The sequence below is a fragment of the Hyaena hyaena genome, unplaced genomic scaffold (genome assembly GCF_003009895.1).
Source record: "Hyaena hyaena isolate Hyena2069 unplaced genomic scaffold, ASM300989v1 scaffold_964, whole genome shotgun sequence".
NCBI lineage: Eukaryota > Metazoa > Chordata > Mammalia > Carnivora > Hyaenidae > Hyaena > Hyaena hyaena.
This window is the reverse complement of record NW_024081597.1, coordinates 290,885-315,644: the sequence shown is the minus strand read 5'-3', so window position 1 is coordinate 315,644 and position 24,760 is coordinate 290,885. Positions and strand designations below refer to the sequence as shown.

At 37.2% G+C, this 24,760-nt stretch overlaps 1 protein-coding gene across 4 annotated transcripts in view; it reads right to left on the bottom strand.

Annotated features, from left to right (window-relative positions):
- The window catches only part of R3HCC1L (R3H domain and coiled-coil containing 1 like), a 91,812-nt gene that overhangs the window by 19,428 nt on the left and 47,624 nt on the right, over positions 1 to 24,760 (bottom strand). For 3 of the 4 annotated variants that reach the window (XM_039221216.1, XM_039221218.1, XM_039221217.1), the window contains one exon: positions 13,660 to 15,479. In XM_039221216.1, the coding sequence (XP_039077147.1) occupies positions 13,660 to 15,465 (1,806 nt within the window). In that variant the 5' untranslated portion in view covers positions 15,466 to 15,479. Of the gene's footprint in view, positions 1 to 13,659; positions 15,480 to 24,760 lie in introns of those variants that run through there. The other variant, XM_039221219.1, reaches the window with a different exon arrangement.

Below are 24,760 nucleotides of genomic sequence, written 5' to 3'. Positions count from 1 at the left end.
AATGCAAAGTGTTAGTATAGGAAAACATATGATTCTTACTCTACATCTATTACCACAAGATATAAAGCCTACAAGTTATACACTCCTGACTAGATTTCCTATCAGACACGACTGTTATCAAGGATTCCTGACTTTGCCAAAGAGGAGGAAGAACTTAATTTCATTTCCCCATAGTCCTGACATTGGTGAGATCTACTGGTAACACATTTTTTGAGGGTGTATGGTGGTCGGTAGGAGGCCATACTGTTAACAGCACTTTCTTCCCTGAGAATCTCAGCAAAACATGACAGGGAGACTTGACAGAGTAAAAGAGAAAGGATTATGTGGCAACGAAGAAGGAAATGTCTAAGAGAGAACAATATGGAATGAAGTGAGGATCAGAGCAAGACTATGAAGGAAGTGAGGGATTAGACAAGGCAACATAGATAGCTTTAAGGAAAGGCTCTAAGATTTCAGGCATGAATTATGTAGATACTTCTGCAGAAGACCTGTACTGTCCAACATGGTAGCTGCCAGCCACACGTGGCCCTGAGTGCTTGAAAACTGTGGCTACTCCACACTGGATGGGTTTTGTGTATAAAATACACATCAGATTTCAAAGACTTAATACAAAAAAAGTAAAATATCTCATCAGTAATTTCTTATATTGATTACATGTTGAAATGATAATCCCGATAGATTTAAAAATATATCATTAATTTCACCTCTTTCTTTTGACTTTTCTTAATGTAACTACTAGAAAATTTTTAATTATAAATAAGGTTCATATTCATAGCTTGGGTCATATTTCTATGACAACTGATCTATGATTTCAGACAACTGAAACATTTTCTCTAACAGTCACATCTACTGAGGCAATTACAACTATACTGTCAACGTATATGTCAAACCTTCATATTGTAAAACCTGCATATTTTTTTTTCTTTTTCATGGCTCTGTAAAGTTTGATAGAACAATCGAGGGAGAGGTTTTGAATTGATTCATTGTGATCTATTAGACCAACGAAAAGTTTGCAAACAACTCAGAGCAAACAATCTGAGTTATGAATCACAAACACCTTGGAATTTTTACCAGTGGTCTGTCTTGTTTATTTCTAAAGAGTAAGTTAAATCTGAGTATTCCTTCATATGCATAACCAGCTTCCACAAAACCATTCAGCTAAATTAAAATTATCCTCCTCAAAGTGAGAGTTTCAAGACTCACAGCCTAGTAGTCCGGTCTTGAAATCAAGTCTATAAAATAGTACCTGACCTGCTATGACTTAGTTGCCCTGATACCTATTTGTAGAGAAAAAGGGTGAGGCGAGCAGAAGGTCAATTAGGCATGGATCACTGAGCTTTTTAATTTTTGGTGTTTTTTGTCTGATCCTTGGTTCTTAAAGACACAAAAAGAAAAAAAGTTCTAAAATCACAAGCCAATTACTCTCTACAGACAAAAAAATAAAAATATGCTACATTATTCTGGAATAAAGTCATGTTTATATCTCTGTCAGATGAGCATGTCAGACAGGCTGCTATTATTATCCTGATCACAATGATGGAGGACTACATCACAGACTAAAGGATATCCCTAAGATTACAAATCAAATTACTGACAGTGTAAGTCATAACTCAGGTCTCTTGACTGCTAGTGTAGTATTCCTTCCAGAATATGGTGGAAAGGTCTTACGGTGAACACAATCAGAAACAGTGCTGTATTAATTAATGTTCAGGACGAGTTCCCTCTGATTAAGAATTTATGGATATAAACTATTCTAAGAAATAAGGGAAGGGGAAAAGGAGAAAAGGAAGGAGTGAGGAAGGGAGGATCAATGGCAAAGCTGAAAAGATAATTCAGCGTTGATTTTTCTTTTTTTTTAATTTATTTCTAGGAGAGAGAGAGAGAGAGAGACAGGGGAGGGTCAGAGAGAGAGGGAGACACAGACTCCGAAACAGGCCCCAGGCTCTGAGCTGGCAGTCAGCACAGAGCCCGACGCGGGGCTCGAACCCACGAACCGCGAGATCATGACCCAAGCGAAAGTCGGACGCTCAACCGACTAAGCCACCCAGGCGCCCCGATTTTTCTTTTTTTTAACAAAAGTTTATTTCTCTATTCTGAGAGAGAGAGAGACAGCACAAGTGGGGGAGGGTCAGAGAGAGAGAGGAGAAAGAGAATACCAAGCAGGCTCTGCATTGCCAGTACAGAGCCCGACACAGGGCTTGAACCCATGAAACCGTGAGATCATGACTGGAGCTGAAATCCAGGCACCCCCAGGGTTGATTTTTCTAGTGGTATATTCTAGATAGCATATAGAGCATAGAATAAACCTCCCAAAACACTGCTTTCATCATGTCATTCCTTTGACCAAAACTTTTCAGTGGCTGTACTTAAAGCTCCCATAATTTAGCCCCAACCTACCTATGGTAGGCAGAATAATGTCCTCTCAGAGATATCCATGTCCCATCCCCTTAATCTGTGGTTATGGTGCACGCCAAAGGAGAACTAAGGTAGCAGACAGAATTAAGATTGTTAATCAGATGACTTTAAATTAGGGAGATTATCTTGGATTATCTGGGTGGACCCAGTTATAATCACAAGAGTCCTTAAAAGCAGAAGAATCCAGAGGAGAATAGACAGTGAGTCAGAGCGATGAGATATTAGAAAGACTCAACTGATCTCTGCTGGCTTTGAAAGTGGGCCAAGAATGTAGGCAGCCTCCAGAAGCTAAAAAAGGCAAGAGAACAGGTCCTCCCCTAGGGCCTCTAGAAAGGAATACAGCCCTGCCAACGCCTTAATTAATTAGTCCAGTTGAGACCCATTTTGGACTTCCAACCTCCAGAACTGTTAAGATAATAAATTTGTGTTGTTTTAAAATACTAGTTTGTGCTGGGGCACCTGGGTGGCTCAGTCAGTTAAGTGACCGACTCTTGATTTTGGCTCAGGTCATGATCTCAAGGTTTAGAATTCAGTTCGTGAGTTCGAGCCCTGTATTGGGCTCACAGCGAGGAGCCTTATAGGATCCTCTGTCTCCCTCTCTTTGCCCTTCCTGTGTGCACATATGCATGTGCACACTTTCTCAAAAATAAATGTTAAAAAAAACCCACTAGTTTGTGGTAATTTATTACTATAGCAATAGTAAACTAATACACTATCTAATATGCTACATTCCAACCAAAGAGACATACTCACTATGCCTAAATAGCTTACTTTACTTCCTCCTGTCTACTGCTTTGGTCATATTATTTTGCGGTGTTAACTGACATCTGTTGGTCTGCATGTCAAAATATGACACCATTCTCCAAGGACATACTCACATACCACCTCTTCTATGACTCCTCCCCTGAACACCTCAAAGCATGTATAATCTGACCCTTCCTCTACATTTCTACAGCATTTGTCTCCACTGTACTACTTTTGTAATACTCATTACATGACACTTTATGTTACAGCTGAATCTGTTTCTTCCTCCAATCATACCCTGACCACCTAACCACCCCTCCAACAAACATTTAATGTATGTTTAAACATACATTAGAAAAAGAACTTGAAATTCAATATGAAATAAAATTTTAAGATGAAGTGCTATCAGAAGGTAGAAGAGAACTTTGCTAACTCTTCTTCACTGCCCAAATAATTAAAACAGAGACAAGGCAGACAGAGCTGCCATCAGTGTAAGTGTGCAAAGGCAAACAAGGAGTGTCGTGTGGGTACAACGAACAATGTCAGGACTTCGGGGGAGTGTTATGGGCTTAACTGTGTCTTCCCCAAATTCATGTTGAAGTGTTAACAACTAGTACCCTACAACAGGGCTGTATTTGGAGATAAGGCTTTTAGAGGTTAAAGTAACGTCATTAGGGTGGGTTCTAAAATGAGTGGTGTCTTTGTAAGAGGGACTGTGGACACACATACAGAAGGAAGGCCGTGTGAAGACACAGGGGCAAGAAGATCATCTGCAAACCTAGGAGAGGCCGCAGAAGAAATTAACCCTGCTGACACCTTCATCTGGACCGCTAACCCCCAGCACAGTGAGAAAACCAATTTCTGTGGTACTAGGCTACAGCTGGTTTAGGGCACTGGCGTCCAGCAGCCTTAGAAAACTACTACTTGGCGCGTACGGCTGCAGAGAAAGGCTGGAGTTCGGGTTTCCTCATCAACATGTGGATTCCATAGGCCAACTATAAGGGACATGTCATATTTATCCTGATAGTCTCCTAATACTACACATATTATCTTGCACAAACTTGGCATTCAGTATTTGTGGAACAAATAAAATGCACATGCCTCAAGTTACTTTGTCCAAATGCATAATTAACAAGACTAATTCTGTACAGAACCTTCACCAATAAGAATTTGATTTATGCAACATATATATTTTTTTAAAGGATTCTGGATGGCATTCTGAAATTTGAAAAAAAAATTGACACTTTTTTCTTTCCTTTTACCAATAAACTTTTAACTGCTCTGGTTACATAAATTATGCAGAAAATCCAAATAAATTATTGGGGTGTCTGGCTGGCTCAGTCGGTTAAGCAACCAACTTTGGCTCAGGTCATGATCTGACAGTTTGTGAGTTTGAGCCCCTCATCAGGCTCTGTGCTGACAGCTCGGAGCCTAGAGCCTGCTTCATACTCTGTGTCTCTTCCTCTCTCTCTCTGCCCCTCTCTGCCTTATGCTGTCTCTCTCTCAAAAGTAATGTTAAAAAAATAATAAATAAAAATTTAAAAATGAAAATATATTATAAAAGAAAAAATTTCAAAACAGATCATCTAAACTTCTGATAGTAACAACCTCGGGACCTAAGTCTGGGAACCTTCTGTATATTTTTATAGGCTATTTTCACATCCCGGAATGCCTGTCTGTTCTGGGTCCTTTCTCTCCTTTAAGACCTAGTGCCAATCTTTATCTCCACTTAAAGCTTTCCCTATTGACTCCAACTTAGTGGTCTCTCCCTTCCTTATACTAACTACTATGTCGTAATACTTGGCAGTTGACTATACAGTAAAATCTTGGTTTGCAAGCATAGTTCGTTCCAGAAACATGCTTATAATCCAAAGCATGTATATCATAGCAGATTTCAAGAACAAATGGCTCAGTTGTGGTCATGTGATATTCGGCATCACAAACTACTCATATTGCAGGACGTTGCTCATTTATCAAGTTAAAATTTATTAGAAATGTTTGCTTGTCTTGTGGAACGTTCACAGAACAAGTTACTCACAATCCAAGGTTTTACTATATACCACATTTCATCAATTTTAAGACACATATTTTTTCACATTTTAACACTTTTGACATTAAGATGCATCGTACAACCATGCACGTTTTAGAAACTGCTTGTCTGCATATGCATAAGCATCAAAGTACCAGTACCAAAACCAGCAGAAAGAGTGGTCAGCAGTGTGGAAGAAAATCTGGATTTAAGAAGTACTCTCAATAAATGCAAACAAGGCTTAAGAATCCAGCAACAATGATTTTTGCTTCTTTTATTCATTCTTTTAAGAAACGATGCATCATCAAAGTTCTTGATGGCACAAAAGACGAAAAGATGAAAAGGCTCCCTATCAATGACTTAATCAAGAAATTATTAGATTGTTAGATTTCTAATAATAACTATTTCTAGTCTAACTCTATTAGATTTCTAATAACTATAAACATGAGTTTTAGGAAAACCTTAGCCAATTTCTTTCACCTACATTCTCTTTATGTAGAAATGATAGAGGGTAAAAATTTGTATCTAATAGAGTCCTTTATAAAATAAATATTCTAAAGGGAAGGTATTGTGTGAAAGTTTAATTTTTTTCCTTTCTTAAAAGTGATACATAAAATGATGATGTATTTCACAATCAATGGCTTTTTCAAATCAATGAAACAGAATATTCTTTTTTCTAGCAATTTCTTTTTTTCTTTTTTAAAAAAGTTTATCTACCTGTTTTGGAGAGAGACCGTGCAAACAGGGGAAAGGCAGAGAGAGGGGGGAGAGAGAATCCCAAGCAATGCTGTCAGTGCAAAGCCTGACAAAGGACTCAAATCCACAAACTGTGAGATCATGACCTGAGTTGAAGTCGAGTTGGATGCTTAACTGACTGAGCCACCGAGGTGCCCTTAGAACTGATTAATTCTGTAAATTAGTGGATTTATTCTGTAACTGGATTAATTCTGTAAATAATCATGTCATACAACCAACTTGTGGTAAGGTCTTTGTTGTCCTTGTCCCTATAACTTGATGCCCCCATACTTAAATTTGTTATAGATATATCTAGAGTTTAAGGTGGTTTATTATGTTTAATTAAAAGTACCGACAGCTCTGTGCTGACAGTGTGGAGCCTGCTTGGGATTCTCTCTCTCCCTCTCTGCCCCTCCCCCACTTGCTCTCTCAAAATAAATAAATAAACTTTTAAAAAAAGAAAAAAAGAATCCATGCAGTCAATTCTCAATTACATAGGTTGGGTTATTCAAGTTCTTTGTTTTACTCTTCCATTTATATCTTGTGGCTACTAACTGCTTCAACTCACTTTCTGTTGAACAAAATTTAAAATGTCATTATTTACTATAAACTTTGGTAAAAGATTTGGCTGGAGAACAGGCTTAAGCTATAAATAAAAAGTAAGGTTTTGAATTATCTGGATTTAATTCTATTTAAGGTATTCCAGGATCACAGAAAACTGAGAGTAATAGCCAAGAATTTTTCATGGTGCTCTACAGTACTGTGAATAAACCAAAAGCTAGAATTAAAATGTTTTACCCATCTGACATCTCATCTTTGGCAGATAGGGAAATAATGCTATTTATTTAAAAAAAAATATTTCAAGTTTTTTCAAATTTCTCATGACCCAAGTTCAAAAACATCCAAAAAGGAATTTCCCAAAAAGCTAATACCATTATAGTATTACAGCATAAATATTTATATACTATGCAGTATAAATTACAGCTTCTAGCCCTCTTTTATATTATTTTGGGCTTAAGTTCTTTTCCACAGAAGAATAAATATAGACTTTTTTTTTTTCCCCAATAGGCTTGTATACGTACTTTATTTTTATTTTTATTTTTTTTTACAAATAGTTTATTGTCAAATTAGTTTCTAATATAGACTTTTAAACTCTAACATTTTACACAGTAAGTATAAGACACATAATGTCTCCAGTGGAATTCCATACCCACAAATAAAACTATATAATATGTCTAGGCTGTGCCCCTACTGACTTACCAAGAAACCAAAGCCAAAGCTATAAAGGCAAACTTTGGCTTCATGAAATTTCTAACAAGAATGGATCGAATGCCTTCCCCCTCTATGGTGACATCTAAAGACTTATCTAGAATAGGTGTTAAGTATTATCTCAATATCTCTGATTATTACTGGTGGGAGAAAGTCATGACCAGAGCCTTGGATTAAGGCATAATTAAAAAGAAGAAAGAGGGGAAGTGAACAAGGAAGCAGAAAAGGAGAAGGCAAAAGGAAAAAATTAGAAAAACGCTACAGTAATGAGACATGTACAGTGCCTTGACAATTGGTTCAGATGATCATTTACTGACCTCAGGGCCAGAGGGTAAATTTGAGAACTCTAGTTCTCTCCTATAAATGGTGATAGGCAGAGATCAAGTGAACATCCTGAACCAATATTGGCCTGGTTCCTGTTCAGACAATACAGAGGTTAACATGGCAGCCTGATGTTGGAGCTCTTGGAAGACATTATACTGATCCTGTGAAAACATTAATTTATTGTCAAGAGAAACGCTGAGAAAGCAGGGAGACATCTGTATTTCCTCCTTTTCTCAGCATGACTAGAAAGACTAGATGGAGATGCCACTGATGAAGTAGAAAGATCTAAGACCAGACTACCCAGGAATAGGGCACTGCTAGAGGTTAGATCCTTCCCAAACTACCCCTGACAGCTTAACTCAGTGCCAGTAGCTGTCCACAAGACTCAAGAAAATTTTAAAATAGATAAAGTTAGCATTTATTGAAATTCCACTTGTTGCTTGATTTCGCTAGTTCCTGATCTTTTTCCTTGCACTCCCTTTAGCTACCTAAGATCCTACATCATATCCATACCAGTTCTCCCAAATAAAATTTTTTCTTTGTTTATTACTTTAGAGAGTATTAGTCCTTGCTTATCTGTCCCTATCAGGCAATACATATGTACTTCTGACCTTTAAACTTCAGACTCAGAACCACCATTTTAAGACATGAGTCAGTCTCATTCTGGGCAGGCAGCGTAATAGTACAACCCTTCATTGGAAGGATCAGAAACATAGTGCTTGTGCGTTAAGCCTAGTATTCAGTATGCCTGGGCATCCTCTTGGCTTTTCCTCAGCAATCTCAGTTTTTGGTCAATTCACACAAAAGATCTTCTGTACAGGGTGTTGACAAGCATTTAAATTCCCTCTGTCCCAAATCTAGGCATTATTGCGAATTTATACCTCCCTGCACACCAACCCCAAATTCCTAACAACAAAACAGTCTGAATTTAAATATATTTGACTGTTGGCTACCCACTTCAGCAGTGAGGCCTATGGATGGGTCCCTCTTTTCCTCTCTAGCACTCCTTCCCAAAGCCTAGCAACAGAGTATCCAGTGTGCCTTACAAGCAATTTTTGATACAAATGATTACATTAATTCAAATCAAAGAATAGATGAGTTTAATTCTGCTAAAGGTATGTTTCTATCCTCAGCCAAACTTTTTAACACAAATGAATTTTCAATTTTGGGATAGTTATTAAGTCTGTTTTTTTCACTCTAGTTCTCTTTGCCAACCCTACCATTTCCCCTCACTGCTATTGTCACTAAGCAGGGAGTGAACTAAATGGAATAAACATTAGTAGAAGCCGTATCACTATTCCCACCCCATCTGCCCCAACTATATACCCCACATATCACATCTTACAGAGTTCACTAACACAAAGCACCGCCAGGGACAGAATAGGGCACACCAGGAATCTCAAGCTTCAGACAAGAATGCCTCCTTATACTGACAACCGAGGCCTAGAACTGTTTACCTCTCATTAGTTTTGAAAAAGCATCAGAAATTAAAATGCTGTTGATGTGAATGCAGATTCATAGGGAAAAAAATACTATGCAACAAACCTAATGGAGCTCAGGAGGGAGATTTTTCATTTTAGGAGCTGTTTGGTTTAGAAATAAACAAACTGTAAGCAATGGTATCTCCTTAATGTCCCCTCTTTCCATATGAACCAGAGATCTAATCGTCATCCACTACTGGACTGGACAAGAGAGTATGTAATTCAACCAGGTTACTCACTGGATGCCCCAAGTGACTGCATTCGAATATACAGCATCTGGAATGCTGGAATGCTCACTTAGGCAGTCAAGAACATGTTAATTCAGACATTTTCTTTTTTTAATGTTCATTTATTTATTTTGAGAGAGAAAGAGAGTATGAGCACAAGCTAGGGAGAGGCAGAGAGAGAGGTAGAGAGAGAACCCCAAGGAGGCTCTGCACTGTCAGCACAGAGTCCGACAAGGGGCTCAATCTCACGGACCGTGAGATCATGACCTGAGCCAGAATCAAGAGTAGAATGCTTAACCGATTGAGCCACCCAAGCGCCCATAATTCAGACATTTTAATAAAAATATTAAATATAAGTCTGTTAAAATGAATTGCAAGTAATAAAAGATACTGTAAAAATAAAAACTAAAATAGTGAGGGAGTACATGGGAACCCTGTACTTTTCACTTAATTTTTTTCTGAAAACCTAAAACTGTTAAAAAAAGAGAGAGAGTCTATCAATTTAAAAAAAGAGAAAAATAGAAATCAGGAACATAAGAACAATCTCTGAAGTGGGCTTCAAATCTTGTTTAATTCTATGGCCTCCACAACATGAAACAGTGTCAATCAGGTTAGCCCTCAGGGGTCTAATCCTTTGTTGAAGCCACGGTCCAGATTACCCATCAGACAATCAAATTTAGGACATCTCTTACATTGGTGATGTTTTAATTATTCTTTAGATTATTATTATTATTAGACCTAATCATATGGTTACATCCTGTCTCGCCAAATAAAATATAAGAAACTTCAGATAAAGCTGAGAAAAAAGTTGGCATGTAACACAGTGCCTTTAAAATGGTAGTGATAACTGTATACATGTAGCTATTTACAACTTAGAGTTCATCGAACTCTAGGTACCCAATCTTTGTATTTAACTGCAAAGTGATGAACTATCAACTATTAATGAAGTCCCTAGGAGGTGAAACATGAAGGACTTTGCTCCCTTTGTACTTCATATAATTTGCTTTTAGTGGATGAATTATGAATTTTTCCTTTTGCTTTTAGGTTCCCTACTTAAACACAAAGAGCATTTTTGCAAAATTCTAAAGGGAGAAGGAGTGTATAAACGTGAGTTGGTACACACAAAAGAAGATACTTTGGGAATGGGTGGTGTTCCTTTAGTTTTCTCTTTTCCATGGTTATACATTGTTGGTAGCCTTCTGTAACAAAGGAGATTCCTACCTAAATCAAGGCCAGAAATGACCAGTGTCAAATTAAGGCTAGAAATGGCCAGTGAAGGGACCAGATGCCACAGTCTATCAATATCAGTGTTATGTTGCTAAGTTAGCCCTCCTACCAATCAACAGATCTGCAGATCAGTACAGAAGGCAGCAGAGGCTATGAAAGTTTTATCCAGACAACAATAATTCCTGTGTTCTTATAATTCCTGTGTTCTTATACCAAGATCTCAGAGGGTTAAAAGAAGTCATGCCAACATTTTTTTTTAAATCAATTACCAAGGTAAATTTCTGAGCATACCAAACTATGGCTTTAAGAGATTAACTGTGTTCTTTAGAGATTTATCAAGAATTGTAGTTCCAGGAGGTCAGTAATGACCCATCTATGCTTTCTACCCACTCAGGCAGTTTTAGAAGTTCAAATGTCACAGAAAATGCTTCACATGCCAATGGCCACCACACCCTGTTCTATAGCATACCTCCCTGGCTATTAGAAGCATCAGACATACCTCCAGCTGTAGCCACTGTCAACAAAGAAACAGGCCCGCTGGGAAAAGAGCCAAAAATTATTGACTGGAAAGTTTTCAAGAGGCAGACACTCCAATTTGGCCTTTAATAAAGTACATTTGGAGCAATATAAATAATAAATTAAGAGTGATAGTCATCAAAGGACTATTAATATTGTTGAATTTGTGACATCTTTTAATAACATTATTATTGCATCTCCTAAAACTCAAAGACAGGACACCATAGTTCGGAGCTGGATTTGCTATCAGCATTCTCAATCTGTCTCCTTCCTTCTTGCTCTCATCAACCCTATCTCTCAACACAGACGTCACTCCCTACCAAGCACCAACCCAGTGTATGATATCCAAACAAAACACCCAGGCACTGGCTGTCTTCAGCTAAAAACACTCCATACTCCTTTTTCTAGCCATTCCCAGCTTTAAGTCAAACAAGTGTCCTCTTTGGCTAATTACTATGCTCCTCGAAACACTGAGTGCTTGCCTACTTTCTTCTGCACCTATTCTAAATGGTGTTAAGACCTGAAAAACAGAATAGCACAGTTGAACCCTCCTGTCCCATTATAAAAGCTGTATCCCTAAGCTACGATACAGAATCCAAGTTCCAGCAACAATGAAGTTTTGAAAGCCCCTGGTGTCCACCCTAAAAAAGCACAGAGCTCCGACTCTGTCTTATCACCTACATCCACTCAATAAATATTTACTGAGTCTCACTATGTGAGGGGCTCTGTGTGCCATGCCTTTCTTTTGTAGGAAGCCTTCTCTCCTGTGCATATGTGTGCTCTCTGCCCCCTCAGAAAACCCCTTTGCCAATTGAACACTGAGACCTCCCAATGCTTGGATCTTTTTTTTTTTTAATGTTTATTTATTTTGAGAGAGAGATTGGGAGAGCACAAGAAGGGGAGGGGCAGAGAGAGAGAGGGACAGAGAGGATCTCAAGCAGGCTCCACACTGTCAGTGAGGAGACTGATGCAGGGCTCAAACTCACAAACCGTGAGATCATGACCTGAGCTGAAATCAAGAGTCAGAGGCTTAACCAACTGAGCCACCCAGAAGCTCCCAATGTTTGGATCCTTAATAACTTCTCTATATTCACCTAACTTCCCACATTACTAGTATTTCTTAACCTAATTTGGGTCTAAAACTTCTGCTGAATAGTGTTTTTCTTTTAGTTATGTGTGGACAGCCATCTCCAGTTACCACATTGACATTCTGATACACATTTAAATTGATGTATTACCTTTTCAGCAATGGTTCTCATTTTATGTGCATCAGAGTCACCTGAGAAACACATAAATATACAAACTGCTGGGCTAAAGAGTTTGCATTTCCAACAAGTTCCAGGTGATGCTCATGCTGCTGCTGGTCCAGGGACCATACTCTTAAGAAGCCCTGCCTTTGAGAATCTGATGAAGAACTGCACATACATATAAAATTTTGTATGCAGTTTCAAGGGGTTCACGGATGCCCATTTGTAGATATCTTCTGTTCTATATTTCTTTCTCAGGAATATTTAGGACATGTGCTTCCTGACTTGACCATAAGAATCACTAACTGTGGTACAAAGGCAAGTGCAAACACGTAAGAATGAAGAGGTACTGCTTGGTACTGGAAAGCTGGTTCTGTCCAATGGGCTGCCCCCCTTCAGTCTCATGTGTCTCTTCACATCCCTGTGACCGTTTTTCTGTACTTACGGCTTAATTCTACGAAACAAAAGAACTAATCACTTCATATTTAAAAGGCTCTCTGGCATCACATAAACAAAACTATTTTATAAGTAAAGACATGGTCTGGTAGAAAGAACATGAACACTGGATTAAGAGAGAACTAAATGGAAACCCTGATTCTGTCTTTCCTAAAGGTCTGACCACTAAGCATCAATTTCCTCATTTATAAAACTGAGGATTTCACTGGGAAATTATTTCTTCCCCTTTCAGACATGGGTTATGTGAACCCACTGTAAGGAATGAAAGGGCAAGTGGTTTTACTATTTAACACCAATGATTCTTACTTATGGTAAGGAATTTAAATACTGGATAGAGAGAATGTCTAAATTAGGAAAATAAAAAGGTTAAACTAAATAATTTCTAAAATGCCTTCTAACCCAACATTTTGTATTTATGAACTCTGACTAGCCAGCATGTCATTACTCACTCATACTTTTATGTACTCAACGATCATTGCTCTTTACCTATCATAAACTACTTAAGAAACAATCATATCTTTCCTTATTTTACCCTTCCCTTCTCTACTTCCCTCCACAGAATGTCTGACATCCCAACATTTCCTAGAAAAGTATGATAAATGTGAAAAATAATAAATTACTCTCCTCCCTTCAAATAGGCCTGTGTAAAATAATCTTGTCAATGCAGAAAATCCTTTTTGAAGAAGTTTCCCTCTCTATTTCCTCAACAAATAGCCAGAATCCATTAAATTCATTTTAATCTATTCAATAAGATCTCTCACAACTTGGTTATAATAGATAAACTCAATTTGGTATCTTTTACTTTGTAAAGATCTATTGGACATTCTTTTCTCAATCTACAGTCCTATTTATTTATTGCAGAAACCCTTACATTGAATGTAATATAAGTGAATGTATGTGCACAAATGTCCATCAAAATTACCCCCCAAATACCAGGCTCTATGAATCTCTAACTTATATAAGCACAGAGCAACTTCCACTGAACAGACCTCTTGTAGAAGACGCGGGTCTAGGCAGTCACCATCATCATTGAACAGAGACTCCCAGCTGTCCTCAGTAGCAGTACTTCCCTCCACATGAGAAGCTGCCGTTGCTTTCAGTTCCATTGATGTTTCCATAGGTACAGATTCCACATCAGGAAAGGATACACCAAATTCTACATCCTCTGAGTTATCTTCCTCTTTTGTTTTGAACTCTTCAGCAGTTTTCAGTTCATGCAATGCCTCTGTTATATCACCCGTACAATCTAGATCATTGCCCAAGGCACTGTCTGAAAGTACTTTTGTCCCATTTAACATACTGAGTTCGGAGTCCAAAAAAGTGCTACAATTACTACCAGCAATCTTCTTTATAGGTAAGGAGGAAGCACAATCTGACAAGCTCTCTATCAACTTTCCTGTTGACTCTGTGAAACTAGATGAAATACTCTCAGCATAAATATCTGAGCAAGCAGTCAGGTTGCTGAAATTTTCTATGTCCTTCCCACTTCCAGCTACATGAAGAAGCCCTGTATCTGCACTCATTTCTAAATATTCTGAGAAACTACTCATGTTGCTACAGGCCTCATCGGCTGTTCTAACTGCAACTACACAAGGGCTGCCCACAGTTATCTGATCAGACGGGACGTCTGTAATGTCCACCTCACATGCCTTCTTGGTAAGGTCACCTACACTCTTCGGCCCATTATCTGTATCTGTTTCATGAGCAAGGGGAGCTGTATCAGAAGGTTCATACTTTATATACAAGTCATCAGCAGTGCTGTCATTCTTCTCATACTCTCTAATCACTGTTGGATCAAAAATGCCATTTACACTCTCTAATTTGCTGACTATAGTCATTTTATGAGAGATGTGACCGAAAGTCTCAGGAATGGAATCTGTATCTCTCTGACCCAAGATGTCTGTACTGTTGGCTACTTCACCAACAATCTCAGCTTCAAAGTCTCCACAAGTTTGATCAGTGACACCATCCGCACTTCCAGGAACAGAAATGGCAGTGGTGACTCCACTGCTGAGACTCAACATTCCACCTGATGTTTGCATGCTTTCTTGTACAGCTTCAGAATCAGAATTCAGTTTTACTGGTATGGTCATACTCTCAGGTTTCAATACAGAATTTAAAACTCCAGGAAACTGGGATAGTATCTCCACAACCTTGACATCAGTTTCAATTCTGCTTTCCAAGTCTCTGCCTTCAAATGTTTTGCCACTTAATTCGTGCCTACTCAACTCACAGAATTCCACATTCTGGAATGGTTTGTTCGGAACCTGGGCCTCACTCATTTCTGAACAAGACCGAGATAGAAGCAACTTCCCACATCCTACTGCATCTGCGGTTTCAACCTCCGAACACTCCTCCTTCTCTGGTTTAATGTGTCTTTGTAAAGGTGCACTAGGTAGCATCCCAGGATTTGGGACACTTTGCTGATGTCCTTGGGATGTTGCTTCTTTGGATTCTGTGGTTCTTCTCTTAACACAAATCCTATCTTTCTTTCTTTCTTGAAGGTATGTGTCTTTTCTTAATTTTGTTGAAAATTTCTTTCTTTCCCTATGGTTATGTTCCTTACCATCAGGATTAATGCTTAGTCTCTGAGTCTCAGATTTGTCTCTAAAGGTCTCCTGTTGGAAGAGACCATCTTCTTTTTGTTCTTCCTTCACCACAGAGTTAGGTGGACTACAGCTTTTTTCCTCATCACCTGACTTAAGTAGCACTATACCCCTTCGAGCTTTCGGTACATAAAGTGCCATGTCAGGCCTTCTGGCTCGAACTCTGCATCTCTCTGCTGCTTGCTGCATGGCACCACCTCAATCTGCAAGGAGACAGAATAAATCAATTACCAAAAACGAAGTACAATGTACTGAACCAAGAGATTTTTTTTAAAGACTAGGTAGAGGGCCTACTAACGCATCCTATTGAAATCTTCTTGTTAAAACAAAGTAAAACCTGCCATAAAATAATTAATGCAATAAAGTGTGCAACTAAGGAAAGTGAATTCCAAAATAACTCATGAGCTCATGAATTTTATCCATGTAATTCTCGTACTTCATATTCCCAAAATCCTTTACCTCTAAGTCTCAAGTTGTCTCTACTTTTTTTAACAAGTAGCCTTGTCTTGGCTGAATTAAAAGGTTATCAGAAAAGTGACTGCTGACTATTAAGTACTCATGAAACACTACTATCTCCCTATTCCTAGAGCTAAGAATTTACACTTCAGAGTATATTGAAGGAGGACCCCTAAAAACACATGTGCTCAACATAAATGTATACACATAAGTACTATTTTTAAAAGTAACTTGTATGGAGGCTAGAAGATGAGACAACTAATATGTCACTGCCTTCTAGAACATGTTGCTTTTGAACTATGATTTCTGGGAAAAGAAATAGGTAGTGGGAAAAAGAACTTCACTATTCTAATACTATTTAATCAAATGGCCTACTACAAAGTTTTCTTCCAGCAGCAATAAAATGGCCTGGGCAGGATGAAGAAAAGAGGAGTCCAAGAAATGTGAGGAGACAACTCACATTTAGTAACTTCTTGACAACCTTCACCACAATTGGCCAATGGAAATTAACAAGAGGAAAAACCTTAACCAATGATTCAATAAGCCTTTATCTACCATCAACAAAATACAAGAAAACAAGCTAGACAATTTCACAGAGTTCCTGTAACCTTCAAAATAATACTAAGAAGTATTACTGTATCCACAGCAAAAAGAGTAAGGAGGTACATTACATCACAACAAAACACCCATAAGTGAAAACATGGTATCTGTTTTTCTCTGCTTGACTTGTTTCACTCAGGATAACACCCTCAACTTCCATCTTTCCATTCACGTTGCTACAAATGGCCAGATTCCATCGTTTCTCATTGCCATGTAGTATTCCACTTATAAGTGGAACAGGAGAAACTTAACAGAGTACCATGGGGGAGAAAAGGGGAAAAATAGTTGGGGAGAGGGAGAGGCAAACCATGAGAGACTCTTGAATACTGAGAACAAACTGAGGGCTGACGGGGATGGGAGAAAGGGGAAGGGGGGTGATGGGCATGGAGGAGGGCACTTGTTGGGATGAGCACTGGGTGTTATATGGAAACCAATTTGACAATAAATTATAAAAGAAATAAAGGAAATACCCATATACACTCAGAAGCACTCATTGTTAAGATTTAGCCACGCACATTACTAAAGAAACTCTATTTCCAGATCCCTTGGGTCTCACCTGACCCAGAATACCTCTTCAGGGAAGAAGCTCTGCTCTCATGGCACAGCCTGTTTTCAGCCCATGTATTCACCGTGGCCCTGATCATCAAATGTTCCCACTAATCCTCTCACTCCTTTTCTCTTCTGAAGATTTAATTATCATCTAACCTACAATGTGTGGAAGATTTTCTTTCTAGCTTTCCAACCATAGACTAATATGACTTTAACATTTAGACATGTCAGAATTTTTCAAAAATGCCTACTTTACAAAAATAGAAGTACTTAGTGTATTTCATTGGAAGAGAGCCCACAGACAGTATATTTGACAATATACATCGTGATGAACTTCTACATTAGATGATGGAAAGTGTGGGCTATTTAACAGAACTAGAAGGTGGACTCACAGCAAAAAGTAGTAACAGGTAGAAGTAAATTTAGAGAGGATTATTTAAAGATAATCTGTGTCCCCACAGCCCTTTGAAATTCAACATTTTAAACAATAATTTGAATATAAACAATAAACACTGAGTGCTTATCAAATCTGCAACTGATATAAAATCAGTATGGTTAATAAATGCCAAAAATGATAAAATTACAATTAAATATCATTTCTACAACCTGGAATGCTGTGCTGAAGCAACACGAAAATACAAAAATCTGCTCTGATTTAAAAAAAAAAACACCTCAGAACTGACTTGTATATAATTTGTACACACACCAAAAAAGATTTAAGTTTCATCTACAAAGTCAATAAACCCCAAAAAGTAGTAATGTGGATGTTTAGAAAAGTAACACAGTCTTAGATTACACAGCTCAGAAAATATACCACACAAAATATAGTTAGGAGTGCCTGGGTGGCTCAGTCGGTTAAGCGTCCAACTATTGCTTAGGTCATGATCTCGCGGTTCGTGGGTTCAAGACCCGCGTCGGGCTCTGTGCTGACTGCCAGCTCAGAGCCTGGAGCCTGCTTCAGATTCTGTGTCTCCCTCTCTCTGACCCTCCCCTGCTCGCGCTGTCTCTCTCTCTCCTAGAAATAAATAAAACATTTAAAAAAACTTTTTAAATATAGTTAAAGGAACTAAAGGTTACTTTTTGCTCGAAGAGGTCTAACTGGAAACATCTATGCTACCTTTAAACCTGAAGGACTGGTTGCTCTACAGAAGAGATAAGTGATCCCTTTTATGATTCTATGCTTCTTAGAACCAACTGCTAGAAATTAAAGAAAAACAATATATAGCTCCATATATAGAACTCTCCAATGCTATTATCAAGTAATGAGCTCTGTCTCTACAGTCTGGATGACCGACTGATACACCAGACAAAGAATTTCTATCTGTAGATTAGTCTGGATTTATTTTAAGTATTCTTCAGACTTAAAATTCTACAATTCTATTTCTCTTCCACAACAGATATATGTCAAAGGCTTCAAATTTAAAATTATGTGCTACAGCTAATGACTTTTAAAACTCAACCTTCCTTTTTTTAGTTAATGTCCACATGTCATGATATGATTTCCTAAAGCTGAAAACAGTATAAGAAATTTATGCCGGGGCGCCTGGGTGGCTTAGTCGGTTAAGCGTCCGACTTTCGCTTGGGTCATGATCTCGCGGTTCGTGGGTTCGAGCCCCGCGTCGGGTTCTGTGCTGACTGCCAGCTCAGGGCCTGGAGCCAATTTCTGACTCTGTATCTCCTTCTCTCTCTGACCCTCCCCTGCTCACGCTGTCTCTCTCTCTCTCTCCCAGAAATAAATTAAAAAAAAAGAAATTTATGCCATCCACTTCTTACCAAAACACCAAACTCAATTATGCCATGACCACCAATGTGCTGGTAAATGTTTAGTGACCAGCTCTCCACATGTAATTCAGAGGACTGGTTGATATTTTTACTCGCATCAATAATGTCAACAATAACTTCTTTGCTGAAGTGAATAATCATTTCTGAAATGCAAAATATATTTTCAATTTTTGAGCCATGTACAATGTAAAAAAGACCTGGCACTTTAAGTTTGCATTATTAGCATTTTCTCGATCACTTTACATCTAGACAAGCAATAAACAATAAATCAAACCCTGATTTATGGCATTTGCTTAACTCTGTGATGTAAATATTCCCCCTATAGCTAATTCCAAGCTATCAATGTAACATCACTGAAACTGGAGCTGGGGAAAGGCACACAGTAGCACTCCATGATACAGTAGCTCAACCTAAAGGTTCAATATTCATAAATAACTTCAAGAACATAAATCATAGTAAAATAATTAGGAAGTGATGAATTTTAAGTATTGATTACCTTTTTATTAATGCCATTTAACAACAACTTAATTCTTAACAATTTAATTCTTAATGATGGCTGTGTTACCAGTTTGCAAAACTGCTAAAACTTTAAAAATCAGCTCTCAGGCCAGTGGGAGATATCCCTGGATTCTCCAATACCCCTGGCTAGAACAACTCTTTCCTAATTCCTCACAGACATGCAGAAAAAAGAGGAGCATCCCCATCTTGTGGACTTTTAAGATAATACCAATTCAGTTTAAAGCTTTGTTGTGTTTTCTGTGAACTTCTTTTGCAACTACAGGCATGAAATGCCTTTAACAAGGGGAGAAGGGGTGCCTGTCATACACAGCTTTTTAAATCTATCTTAGATTAAAAATTTCCCACCCAGGTATTTACTAATAATAGCACCTGATGTTTTCTTTCTCTCTTTAATACAGTTTTAACTTTTTTACAATATTCTACATATTTATTGGTCTAGTTTACTTCTTAATAGGCAGGGAGGATCAGTTATTTGGGGTGTATTTTGCAATTTATTCTGGAATGGCCTTCAGCATGCAATTCTGTTCAAAATTATATTTTCTAAACGAGATAAAAACTTAAGACTCCTTTATGATGGTGGGCAGTTAATTGCTAATATACAGCTTTAAAATATTTTAGGTCAAATCATTTTTTTCTATACTATACTTCTGAACACTGGGATCATTTCTGAGGACCTGTCCAGTTGCTTCTAAAGTTTGAAATATTCCTTGAAAGAAAATAATCAGCAACTTCCTCTAAGTACGTCTCTGTCTCATCTTCATGAGTAAGTAAACTAGCATAAAACAAATCAGGCTTGTACATTTTTAGAACAGAATTTTAATGCTGTTGGCCCATACTTGGTATATAAAACATATGGATCCCTCTTCAATCAACCATAGAGAATACAGGCACTCAAGGTAGGCAGCCATTGGGTCATTCAACCAGGAACTGATCTGATCCCAGTACCTACCAGTGTCTCACTAGAGATGGGGTATCTGAGAGAAACTGCCTAATGGGCATGTTAACTATTCATTCTTCAAGAACAAATTAAGCACAACCACTTTGTTAGTTCATTAGAATGCATCATAACAATAGCATATATCTGGTCTTTTTACTTGGAAATAATTTCAAATTTACAGATAAGTTACAAAAGTAAAAATACTACAAAAAGCACCTGTAATCCTTTACCCATATTTATCTACTGTTAATTTTACCCCCTTTGCAACTGTGCATGTTCCCACTCTACATACACACACACATTTTTGTTCTAAACCTTTTGAGAGCAAATTACAGACATCATGGCCCTTTATCCCTAAATCCTTCGGAGTATATTTCCTATAAATAGACATATTTTCTTTTATAATTTTAATGCAGTTATCATGTCAGCAAATTTAACATGGATACTTTTATCAAATCAAACATATATATCCCAATTTTGTCAGTTGAGCCACTAAAGACCTTTTAGCATATTTCCCTCTCCAATACTGGATCTAGTTTACAATCAGGTAATGCATTTAGTTACCACGTCTCTTTAGCCTCCTACCTTCTAGAATGTTTCCATAGAATGTTTCCATAGCCTTTCACAGTCTGTTAGGTCATTGACAATTTGAAAGACTGCTCCTTCTCCTATCCCCTTTTTTTTTTTTTAACAGAACATCCCTCATTTAGGGTCTGTCTGATGTTTCCTCATGATTGGATTGAGGTTATACATATATACATATATATGAGCCAGAATAGTACATAGATGGTCATGTGTCCTTCTCAGGGCCTTACATCTAGAGGTACATGATTCCCATTTGTCCTTCAATGGTGACCTTAGCTTTGAGTACCTGGTCAAGGAACTGTCCAATTTCTCTACTGTATAATTACTGTTTATTTTCTCCCTTGCAACTAAAGCAGTGTGTGGAGTAACACTTAAAGAGCATACAAATATTCTACTCCTCATCAAAATCTCCCCTAGATTTAGCATCCACTTACAATTCTAATCTGACCCAATCTTTATTACGGTGGTTGCAAAATGATCTTCCAACTCTGCAAGTCCCTTCAAATTTACCAGTAAATCCTTAGCATTTTTCTGAAAGCAAAAGTAAACCATGTATCTTCATTCACTACAAAAGCTAAGATTAAATTTCCTAAGTTTTCACAGCTGGTGGATACAGGAAATGTCCACTTGCAAAACATTTTCTAACTTTTGCAAACCAAAGTTGAAAGAAACTATCACCTTATCCCATCTCCCATGTATATAATAGAAGGTAAAAAAAGCATGTCTCTCAGACAAAGTTACACAGTCCCTTTATCAGGTATAGCAAACGTGTCCCTTTCTGCTCTTCTCCAGAAAACACAGAATTAAGTCTGGTATACAAATACAATGATTAATCCATCCCAGATGTCTGGTAATATTTATTTCTCTATCCCTTTTTAAAGCCAGCTCAAAATCCTTTGGGAAGGAGGCAAGGCACGATCAATTCAGGTATGTTAATAAACAGGAAGAGGATCTTCTCCATATCATTTCCATATCATTAATTTCTGCTTTCATCTCTCATCTCAATCTCTTCCTTCAATTTTCTTTAGGATAATTCTATTTTTCTTTGATTGACTTCCTGAGTTAGTGACTTAATTATATTCTAAAGTTTTTGTTGTTGCTGTTTATTACTTCTGTATGACAAAAACTTTCAAGCACATTATTAGAAAATATTTATAATAACTCTCAAATACCCATTACTCAGTTGCAAATCAAAGCCAGTGTTTGTTTGTTATCTGTGCATACATTCCCACCCTCACTGGATGATTTTAAAGTCCCAAATATCATTTCATTTTATCCTTAAGTACTTTAGTACCCGTCTTTAAAAGATTGGCTTCTTTTTAAAAACAAAACCATAAATACACTCCTTAAAATAAAATAAAAAAAAGGAAATAGTTCCTTAAATCATTATATATCCAGTGCTCAATTTTGAGGTCAACTGCGTCTTTTTTTGTTTGTTTGTTTGTTTGGAACACTTGGTTTGTTAAAATCTGGATCCCAAAAGACCTACACAGTGGTCTTTTACTTTACAGGTGCTAATCAAACTGTTTATGTTTTCCTATCTTGCCATTCATTTCTTAACAAAACTGGGTTATTTGTCCTATAGAATTTCTCACATTCTGTGGAGTTTGCTGATTTCATTCTTGTAGTATTGTTCAATAAACTCTTATAAATAGTCTCTGTACTTCCTAACAAGTGGTGTTTGATCTAGAGGCTTGACAGGATTTGGGTTTAGTTTTTTTATAGCAAGAATATGTATATATGGAACTGTGCACTTCCTATTATATCACATTAGAGAGCTATAATGTCTGATTGTCTCCTTTGTGTAATGTTAATAGTGATACTCAAATGATATCCTTACTTATTGTCTGCTTACTTAATCATGGGTGTTAAATGTGTGTGTTCATTAAATCATGTTTATTATTGTTCAAATCATATCTTTACTTATTGTCTGTTGACTTAATCATTGAGATGTATTTGTAAAATATCTATATTTGCGGAATTATTGGTTTCTTTCAAGTTTATACTTTATTTTTATACTTTTGTATAATTTTCTGGTGTTATCTAATACTTACACTGAGAATTATTCTATTTTCCTGATAAACTGTTACTTTTACCATTATGCAAGAATCCCTCCTCTTGTTGAATTTGGGGGCAGGCATGCTAGAGTCTATTTTGTCTAAAAGTAATATAACTATGGCGGCTTTCATCTCTTGTCCTTTTACTTTCAATCTGTGTTACCATGCTTTAGATTTATCTCTTGCAAACAGCATACAACTGAACTCTGTATTCTTTACCTGTTCTGTCAATGTCAGTATTTAATTGTTAAATTTAGTCCATTTACATTTATTACAATTATAGATATATCTGGAAGTACTTTCTACCTTTTTATTTTTTGCTTCCTTTCCATTTATCCTACTTATGTAGTTTTCTTATTTTCCTACTTTCTTTAAGATTGACCATGTTTTTTCTTCCTACTGCTCAAAAGGTTCTATACTCTTATTTCTAGTCTGTTAGCATTTTAACATGAGTGCTTGTCTCAATGCCTAAAGTTATTATTTGTATCTGTCTCCTAAACAACTGTACAGGTACTTTTATTTCACAATACCTTCCATACGTACTCATAGTTTTTGTCTGAAAATATCTTTACACTGTTCCCATCCTTTAATAGATTTGACTTCTGCTGTTACTGTCAAGAAATCTGTTGTCATTGCTTTGTAGGTAATCTTTCTTCTCTGATGATTCTCTTGATATTCTCTTAGGTACCTGGTGTTCAAGTGTCTACTATGTGTTTTAAGTGTGTGTTTAGTATTATTTTCCTACTGAAACACCACTGTCGTTCTTGAATTTGAGTATTTTGTCTCTGAGTCTTTTACCAATTCTATTCATTCAGGGCAATACTTTCAGATCTACCTTCCATATCACTACTTTTCTCTTTAAATTTGCATATTCTGCATTTTTCCTATCCAATCAGTTTTTAAATTTTAATGACTAAGGTTTTATTATTATAAAGTCCGATTTACCCCCACTCTCCCCTGTTCTCTCTGGTCTTATAAATTTTTAATAGTTGTGCTGTTGCTGTTCTACTTGTTTTCTTTTTATCTTTTATTATTTTTAACATTTTCATTTTATTTTTAAATATTTATTATAATTGTGGCATTTACTTTTGTTTTATACTTCAATTTTATTACAATATTAAATATTTATTATTTAATAGTTCCACCTTTCTGAAATTCTTGATGATTTAATTCTGCTGTGTCTTGCTGACTCCCTCCCCCTCCCCCTCCTTCTTCTTCTTCTTCTTCTTTTTCCGGTAATTGGGTGGTGAGCTCAACCTCAGTGGGGCTTTATCTGTGGGAATTTCATTCAGCCAGACTATAAGTGTTCCTTTATGGAGTGGTTCTACATTAATGTCCATTTTTTAAGAGTGAGATTTTTCTGGACCATTCAGCAAAATTGTATGTATGAACCACAAACCACATGAAGGTAAAACAGTAGTAGCTATAAAGTCTCAGGACACTTTTCCCCTTCACTCAGAACCCAGGTGAAAACAGACAAGCTTCCTTATTTTCTTTCTATAACTCTGAGTAATTTTTTTCCTAGTCTACCCTCTGAGTGGGATACAACTCTTTGAAAGTTAAGGCTTTAGGAAGTGAATCCAGTTTGTAACTCATCTCTCCCAGGCTCAATGCCCACACAGGTATTAAAATGTAAGCTTCTTAGTTATCAAGAACAGCAACATTAGCAAAATAAAAAATAAGCAAAAGCTGCAAATAATCTAAACAGGAATAATTCCTTAAAATTATGGTCCATCCATATAATGGATCTACATCCAAAACATAATAGTGTTAAAAAAGAAAATTATAATTCAATCCTTTTTTTGCACAAGTGTGTGTGTGTGTGTGTCTGTGTGTCTGTGTGTGTGTACACGAGTGAGCAATCAATATAGGCTGGCTTCCTGGGTTAGAATCCCAGTCCCACACCTGATTAACCCTTACCTTAGACAAATTATTTAACTTCACTGGGGCAAAAGTTACCATTGTAAGCCTTACTTTACTTAAACCATAAAATGAGGTA